At 34.2% G+C, this 9801-nt stretch overlaps 1 protein-coding gene across 2 annotated transcripts in view; it reads left to right on the top strand.

Annotated features, from left to right (window-relative positions):
• Nucleotides 1–9801, top strand: part of CERT1 (ceramide transporter 1) — a 67853-nt gene that overhangs the window by 918 nt on the left and 57134 nt on the right. For both annotated transcript variants that reach the window (XM_032214061.1, XM_032214060.1), the window contains exon 2: nt 8439–8573. In XM_032214061.1, the coding sequence (XP_032069952.1) occupies nt 8439–8573 (135 nt within the window). The remainder of the gene's footprint in view (nt 1–8438; nt 8574–9801) is intronic.

Below are 9801 nucleotides of genomic sequence, written 5' to 3'. Positions count from 1 at the left end.
TTGTCTCCGAAACGATGCATTCGCTGAAATGTCTCTTTTTCCTGGGGAAATTCCTTGATGGCTACCGGATTTTTATTTATTTATTTTTGCTTGAAAGACTTGCTAAAATAACTTACACGCCTGCGTCTCCTTTTATTTATTTTTTCTTGTTTTAAAAGGAGGCATTTTTTTTCTTATTTATCCCTCTCTTTGCAAGTGCCTGGTAGAGTACTGTTGCAGACCACACTTGTAACCATTGCTTGGTTGACTAAATATTTTGGTGACCACCTTTGCTGAGGGGATTGCCCAGGTTATATATATGAAGGAAAAGCTAACTTCATTGTTGTCCCCTGAAACCAAAAAAAAATCCCAAGATTTCTTTCTATTTTTTGTTTTAATAAGGGGAAGAAAAATTATGTGTGTTTGCAATTAATAACGGAGTGTGGCAATATCAGACAAGAGTGTGACCTTTGGGCAAAGCATCAAATAGTGTCATAAAAGAGGCTGGTTGGAAGATAGTAGAAGTAGCTCTTCCTTTCAGATTTCAGTCTCTGTGCTCTCTAATCTGTATTATGAATCTTTGCTTTGAAATTGAAAGGGATGGGCATGGTCGCTACTGAGATAGAGATCACTTGGATTAGAAGTTTGGGGTGGGGGAGGGGAAATAACAGAAAAGGCAATGGCAAGGAGTTTTGTATTGATGCCAAGAAAACTATGTTAATTTATCCATAAAGTCATTTAATATTGACCATAGTTTAAAAGAAATCTTACACTTTTTCTGAAAGTCATCCTGGGGAGAAAATGTTGCAACTCTAAAATTTCCTATTTTAAAAGTGCAGCAAATAGTTTAGGAAACAATGTATTTTTAGAAACACTGGCTTGTGAATTGCACTGGTATAAACAAAATCTAGTCAGTGCAATTATTTGCTAATAACTTACATGTTTCCTTCAAATATTCTTAAAAATGTAGACAAGCTCTCTTTCAGATATAGTTTGGTATTTTGTAATGGTGAATAGTGGGAGCACTGCTGATCTATTATAATGAAGGCTTTCCCTTAGATTTTTCTAAGCGCTCAAAAACCTCAAGTAAAAACTAAAAAGTGTATTCATTAAGTTGTAGCATTTTACTATACATGGTCCTTAGAAATGTGTAACTGGCTTAACACAAGAATGATGTACTAGACTAGGATGAAGAAAACTTGGGTTGATGTCCACACCTGGTGTTGGAGTTCTCCAAGTTACCTGAAGCCATTCATCTAAATCTTATTTTACAGGTTGTTGGTTGAAGGATAAATTTAAAAATATAATCAGCATAACAGCTTGAGCTCATAAGAACAGGTAGAAATCTAAAAAGTGGACAAAATCAGTATGGCATTTTAAATGTGCCTTATCATAGTTGTTGCTCTTTGTACCAGCTTGGTTTGACTGCAGTTATAAAGAATGGATGGAAAAAACTGCAGTATGTATTCCAAGAACTTCACAATGTCTTATCTATCCATATTATCTTGCATATTTTTATTAATACTTTTGTTTGCCTTTTAGTAAATTCAAAGCAGATAATTCAGAATGAATAAAATAGTAATGGTGCCTTTTCTCTTTAGTTCAGATCAATATTTATACATATTTACAAGCTGTTCTTCTCATTTCATTAAATGTACTTACCTGTTAATAAAATTTTAAAGAATTCACAGAAATTCACAATTCTGTCATCCAATATTCATGATATTTCCTTGAAGATACAGTTATGATCTATTTGGTATAATCATTAAATTCTGAAATGATACTTCTGGAAATTTCTTAATCTTCTAAACTCTCTTAAGCACTTCATAGCAACTTTATCTCAAAGTTATATTAGTTTTGACACGCCAAATATTTACATTATAATTTTATTTATTTCAAGATATATCAGGCAGTGTACATCATAAACAGAAATTACAGCAAACAATATATAAATACAAAAGCTAAAATGTAAAATGGCAATCAAGTACAGGGCAAAACAAATAGAAGCGGACTGCCATTCAACCAACCCCTAACACTTGGGAGAAGAGCCAAGGGTCTTAAATGCTTTACCAAAGACAAGGAATGTTGGGGCTGGAACCTGTCATATATTGGGTATAGGATCATCATTCCAGAGACCAGGGATAACCATGAAAAATATGTATTTTTCTATATCCCATAAGATGACAAGACTTTTAAAAAAAGAACAGAAGAAGTGGAAGACTTCCACGGAATCTGTGGAAGCATGTGGCGTGGGCAAGTATTTTTGGGAGAAGGGGTTCCTCAAATAGAGTATTATCTTCCCATATCATGTAGGTCTTTTTTGGTTTTCTTGGACTAAGGAGGAGTTTTAAAAGTGTTAAATTTTCAATTCCAAAAAGCTGTCCGGAGCCTTTTGGAAATGGAATTGCATATAAATAATAGTAATAACTAAATTATTTTCCTACTGAACCATCCACATGTAATAGACTTTAGACTTTCCTAAGCTTTTTCCTAACCAAACAATTTCCTAGATTAATTAAAAGAGAAAGTTCTTGCTTTTAGGGTCATAATCTCAAAAGTCCAACATAAAAGGCCTATGGAAAAGGGAAGAGGCTTTGCTTTCTTCAGTTACCATTTTCTTATGACTTCCAAATATGAAAGTAGAGGATGATCTATGAGCAAAGGCCCAGAGTCCCCTCTCTTCTGTAAACTGATGGTATGCTGAACCTGCTTTGTTATTAGAGGGGAAACTTTCTAAAGAAATACTCTTGCTTATGCATCTGCTGCATGTTTTGTATTCCACTTCTCTGTGTTTTTCAGATATTTTATGTATTAAATTTATATGCCACTCAAGTCATAAATAATACAACTCTGGAGAGCTTACAAAATGATAAAAAGATAAGTATAAAAAGAGTTGAAATTAAGCCTTGAATAAGATTGTGGGATCCTTGGTGTTCTGAGCTTGATTGCTTCCTTGCAGATGTTTCATTACCCAAATAGATAACATCAGTGCAATGTTGGGTAATGAAGCGTCTGTAAAAAAAACACCAAGCTCAGAGAGCTTCAAGGACCCCACAGTTAAACTATAAGCTATAAGTATTCCCTTCTATTGTTACTTAAATAAGAACTAAAATCTAAGGGGACACACAGCACAGCACAGGGACAAACAGCACAGGGTCTTCTCTCTTATCCTGTCAACCACCTCTAGCAAAGAGCTCACCCATCAGGGCCTCAAGCCAGGTTGCAAAACCAGGTTTTAAGGCCTTTACATAAGGCCAAAAAGGTGGTGCCAGATCTCCCCTCCAGTGGCAGAATGTTCCACAGGCAGGGACCATTGCAGAAAAGGCTCTTCAAAAAATGTTAGACAAATAATTGTTCAAGGAATATTTTTATATACCAACATGTGTCCCACATGTTTGTATATAATCTTATAACATTAAGAGTTCAGTCTATTATAGTCTAATATAGTCCATTGAATATAGTATTCTGGAGGGGTTCCTAAAGCTAAAATATGTTGACTATTTTGTGGTTAAATATTATATAAACCCAGCCAATGTAATTGGTTTATAATTCAGTGTTTTGCACAAACTGCAACAATTGTATTGCTTAAGAACTGTGATTCAACTAATTGTAGCTTGATATTAATTACTATAAATGATCAAGAATTGATAGGCTGCCTATACTGTAGCATTTAAATAACTTTATGGAGCATGTCATAAATTTAACTTGTCACTATACGGTGTTAGATGGCCAAGAACAAAGCACTGATATTAAAGACCATGCGTCCCTTAACCTATCTTCCCCAGGCAGGATTTGCCCATCATACACAATCTGGTCAGGACACAATGCTGCAAGTATCCACTCCTTGAAAGATCAAAGAGGTGACCTACACCTAATTGAATAGCAAAAGCAGAACTCATTTAGCCTGTTTCCAACACACTTATTTGTATGTTCATTCTCCAGTCTCAGAATCAGAGGATGAGTCCATAATAAAGACATTGGTATCTGGAAATTTACTTTCTCTGTTTAACCCCTTAATTGTGGACCCCCCTATGGTCAGAACATAAGCACCTAATATCTTCCAAGTTGGATATGAAAATCACTGCAAAAAAGTGCTAGATTGTGTATCTGACTAAGAGGGAAAATATTGGCTAGTCTGTCTACTTGGAGGCTTTAATAACAGAAGGCAAAAATAAGACAGTAATTGGGATACATGCTTCCAATTGATGAAAGTGTGTGCTGCTGAGGTCTGGCATGTTATAAGAATTTTCCAGTTAAGGTTTTGAAGCTGAGGCCATGTATATCACTATATGAAGTTATTTACAAAAAGTGAGTACAAGGTTTATATTATAATTAAAATAGTACTAATGTCAAATGTATCACATGCTTATATATAAATATGCTATGCATTCCATAATGTAGCTTGCAGAATGCTGTACAAGTTAATGTAAAATGGATCATATAATTTAAACAAAGCTCACTTCATTCTGTGCCCACATTTATAATGTGGAAATGTTACTATATAGTTAGTAGATATAAAATCATAAAATTAAAAAAGAATATTTACGTCATTGGATCACATACCTTATTCTGGGCAAGAATCCAAATTAAAGTTTTCACAATAAATAGTCCAGCACAACATATATGCTTGCATACATCCATTGAAGAGGACTTCTCTCCTCATTATAAATGTTTGCACTGTTGCCCCTTGTAGTGCTTAGAAATTTTTCTGAATGCTCATTCAAAATTTCTTCCTATAATCTAAATTTATTGCTTTGGGGTGATAAAGAAACAGCTACTGGGTTTCTATGTGACATTCAAGGTTTTCACTTCCAAGGTTTAGCCTACTCCAGCCTATTCAAGATTCATTTTAAAGATCTCCTAATCCAATTCACTATGTTTCAATAATATTTTGGTAAATTTATTTACAGTATACATCACTTCATTACAGCAGGTGATGACCCAGGTAACTGTCCTGCTTCTTTCTAAAGTCCTTAACCTCATCTAACTCCAGATGAGGATAAGAACCGAAACAAAATAATCAGGCAATCAGACACAGAAGCCCTACCTGTTGTACCAGAGGTGAGATGGTATTAGGAACCAGTCCTTCTGGTGTGTGTAATTCCATCTTTAAACTGAAGGTTCATCTACCAACTATGAAAACACTACTAGTTCTGTGTGAAAAGTTAGAAAATAGGAAGTTAGAGAAGAATTCTCAGTTTATAGAGAAGCATTGGGCACAGGGAGGTCTATTCAGGGATTACCACATTCTGGAAATCGGGGTGGTTCAATATCAGCTATGCTGAAGTGGAAGCTGGCAATTCCCAATGAAATTTCTATCTGAGTATAATCTGGTATTAGAATTAGAATCCCATATGATCTTAACTTTACTTACATGCTACTCTGGACTACAAACACTGCCTTTCCTGAACTTTAGCTACAGGTAGAACTCTATTTAATTTGTACTTAGATACTTTCAAATTATTCCTATAATGAGTGTGTGAACACACATCGATTGCACTAGCTTGGGTCTCTGAAGATTGCTAAAGGATAGAATGTTTTCTTGGAAGGAGCACTACTAGTTTATTCAGAATTTTAAATGTTGTATGCATTATATAAAATAAGGTCAAAGACTTACATAAATATAGAAAAAGGGGAAAAAAGAAGAATTGCTTTTTAAAGATGCTTAATTTCAATAAACATGAGCTCAGGACCTTGCTTCTTCAGCCCAATAATCTCTCAGACATCAGAACATGTGTACAGAGCTGGACTTCAACCATAAAATAACAGATTGGAAGGGACCTTGGAGGTTTTCTAGTCCAATCTTCTGCTCAAGCAGGAGACCCTATACCATTTCAGACAAGTGGTTGTTCAATCTCTTCTTTAAAATCTCTAGTGATAAGAGCACCCACAATTTCTGAAGGCACACTGTTCCACTGATTAATTTTTCTGTCAGGAACTTTCTCATTGCTAAATTGGTTCTCTCCTTGATTAGCTTCCATCCATTGCTGCTTCTGCCTTCAGATGCTGTGCAGCATCTTATTTGTGGCATCCACTTAGATACTGGAACACTGCTATCATGTCACACATACACATACACACACACACAGTCCTTCTTTCAATTAAATTAGACATACCTCTTCATATGTTTTAGCCTCCAGTCTCCGAGTTTCACTGAACCTAATATGCAGTCCAAATTCATTAGATCCAGCCCTGCTACTGGCTGGGAATTGGATATTGTCTTTCTATTTGCCTTAAAGGAAAACACGCATACCCACCCCCCAAAGACATTATCGATACTGCCCCCTTCATTTATATCCTAACCTGCACCTTGGTGTTTGTTTGTTTTTTCTATTGTATCTTCCCATTACCTGGACAGATAGCTACTTTCCACTTAAGCTATCAAGTGGAATATGAAATAGAATTTCCTCATATTCAGTACCATTTCTTTGCCTGATAAATTTTCTACTTTAAATTGTTTATCAGTTGACTCCAGCCCAAGAGTAGGACAAAACCTCTGATCTTAAATCTCAGAAACCAAATATCCTATCAACACCTTTTGCACAACTAGTTTTTCACCTTGCATGAATTGGAAGCGTCCAGGTTCTCTGGTCTTCACAATTATGGGGATATGAATGTGTTGGTTATTTTGCAATGTAATTTATTCACAGATTGATTAGGGGGATGGAATAATTTTCAGTGGAATTGATCAGTCTTGAACATTCATATTCTGTGATCCAAACAGATACCACACTTCATGAGCTAATTTTCCTGATGCCGATGCTGGGAATCCCTCTCCCCAATCAAGAATTTCCACAGCTCTTATGCTTGCTTTCTTGCAGAACACAACAGTATCTTATCTGTTTTTAAGTGATTCACTTTCTTGTCTTCTGTTCAGCAGAATACTACTTTTTCTCTTGAAGAATCAAAGTCTGTTTTTTCTAGGAAAGACCAACAGTTAATACTTTGTTTTTCTGATTCCAGTTTTCATCCACTAGACTGTTTAATTTTCCTTGCTGAGAATAGCTTCTATGGTTACATTTTTTTTTGTTTGATCTAATGCATTTTTGTTCTCTTTTCTTGTTAAGGCTAAAACTGACAAAACAGGAGCAAATGATTCCACAGATAGGATAGAACCATTACAGTATATAAATGTTGCACAGGTGGGCCCTAATCTCAAGGCTGGAAATTGAGTGGCCACATTTCCATTGGAAATTTCAATTTCCGTGGAAAAAAGCAAGAGGAAAAAACTGCTTTAAATCCTTGAGCATACGTATCGTTAGGATTGAATGCAGTCTTCAGTTCATGCAAGACTATGTTGACATGTGAGCAAGTCACATGAATATTGGGTTAAGTATCTAAAGAATAGAAATGTATTGCCAAACCTGGCATGATATCTGTAGTTTATGAACAAAAACCTTTTTTTTATTTTTTTAAGCTCTGTTATAAGTTTGCACTTAATAGATAAGGAAGTTTTAGGCAAGAACACAAGTATACCACAAACAATGCAAGCCATAACTTCTGAGATAATGTATATTCACCTTGAAGTTCATTTCTTAGGTCACCCCTACTAGAAGGGCTTTTCTTTTTTCTCTTTTCACAGGCTCTCAATTTAGCTAAGAACCCAATTCTTAGAGTGTATATTTGTTAGAAATTTGCTTGCTAAACTCAGTTGCAAAATTCCTATGAAGTTACTTCCTGGGAACTGAAAATACTCCTTTTATTATAATGTACAAATTTATTTATTATTGCTGTTGGTAACAATAGTTGTGCTAGAAGTATCCATACTGATAGTATAGTTTTTGTTCTAGTATTTAGACAAGAATATGAAATTTTAAAAAAACACAGAGGAATATCCTTCTGTAATCTGATACTCTAATCCAGAGCTGTCAAACTCCCTGCCCACAAGCTGGATATGTCATATACAGGTCACGCCCATGTCCAGGTTAGTGAAGCGGTGGGACATCCCGATACATCACGTGACATACCCGTGACAGTGTGAGTTGACACCCCTGCTCTAATCCAAATGTTGGATTAGAAATGTTATGATGCCCACCAGTTTATATAAATATATAGTATATGAGGTAATAATGTCACTACTATAGTGATACGATTATCTGGAATTCATTGCCAAATTCAGCAGACCTGTATTCTTAGCTGTGAAGCTTTTTAGTAATGTTGGTGATTTTTAATTATTTCTTGAAAATAAGCCTTTCAGAATCTTGTTTATTTAGAGTTCTTACAAGATTTTCTGTTTTCTCTAAAGGTTCAAGAATATTTTACAATTATTTATAATTGTTATTTTTAATATATTGAATGGTGGCAGTTACATTCCTTTAGAATAAACAGGATTCATTTTATTAAAATAAAATTGAGCAAGTATATAAGAAAATAAATACATTTATTATCTGAGTATAGTGCCACATAAAAATATGCTCATTATTTTGCTTTATTCAAAAGTGCATATTTATTCTTTTTAGTGGACCAACTACATCCATGGGTGGCAGGACCGCTGGGTGGCATTGAAAAACAACACACTAAGTTACTACAAATCTGAAGATGAAACGGAATATGGCTGCAGAGGCTCAATCTGTCTTAGTAAAGCTGTCATCACAGTAAGTGTTTTCTTAAAGCTTGATTAGCCTTCCTCACTGATATATTTAATATTTTTTTAATAATGGTTGAAACAACAAATTGGTTTAATCTCACATTGGACAAAGTGGTAATACTTTTTAAACCGATCATAGAAAATATTTCATGTAAATCTGGTTTCTGAAATATACATGTGGAAAAAAGATGCTTGTAGACATATTTACAATTTAAAGAGACAATTTTTCTCTTTTAAAGTATAAAATTAAAACAAGTGAACTATATTGTAAATGCAACCTTAAAAAACATAAGGCATTTAAACTTGTATTAAATAGGGCTAATTTTTGTTTTGAATCTTCAGTATGTTTTAAGAGACATTTGATAAAGATATCTGAAGCATGATTAACGTTTTGGAAACAGAAGCATAACAGTTATTGAAGTATTGGTGGTGCTATTTGTTTTTGCTAATGTATCAGGAAGTATTTATTTGTTAATGATCAGATGATTTCTTCACATGCTACTGCTGGCTTGCCTTGGGAACAGCAATAATTACATAAAAGCTGTTTTTGTTCTGTCATTATGATTGCCTCCCTGATCTGCTAACTGACTAACTTGATAATTTCAGTGTTCCACAAGATCCCTTCTTCAGTTGTTTCATATATTTAATTTAAATTTTGCCTTGTAATATTCTCTAAGCTTTTAATCATTTATCAAAAGTTCCTAGTACTTTTTAAAATATTTTTTATTTTATTCAGAAAATTAAGATAAAATATAAACTCCAAAAACAGGAAAAGAAATGTTACAAAAACAAAACAAAGATAGACAAAATATTTTTAAAAGTGCATTAAATAAGACAAAAGGCAAAAACACATGTACTTATATTATCTCCTCTAGTTCAATATTGATAAATATATTGGAACAATGAGTCCCCACCTCCCTGGTGAAACAGGCCAAAATGTATAAACTTCTTCCTTTATTTGCAACCAATGTGACCTATCATCTATCTACTATGTATAAAGGCAAAGCTGAAACAAAAGCAAAGTTCCCTATTAACAATTTATTATTGTATTTAATCTATGATTTTCTACAATGGTTTCTTATCTACCATAAATCACCACAATCATTATTATGATTGTCTGGGATCAAATAACCTCATTTGATTCTTAATAATAAAACTTCTGCTTGAGATTTTGGTTGAAAACTTTCCCAACAATTGTGTCTTATGCCCCAAAACCAAAACCTTTCTTCTTGATT

This window comes from Thamnophis elegans, chromosome 3, assembly GCF_009769535.1.
Source record: "Thamnophis elegans isolate rThaEle1 chromosome 3, rThaEle1.pri, whole genome shotgun sequence".
Lineage (NCBI taxonomy): Eukaryota > Metazoa > Chordata > Lepidosauria > Squamata > Colubridae > Thamnophis > Thamnophis elegans.
The sequence above is the reverse complement of the archived record's forward strand: the minus strand, read 5'-3'. Positions and strand labels throughout refer to the sequence as shown.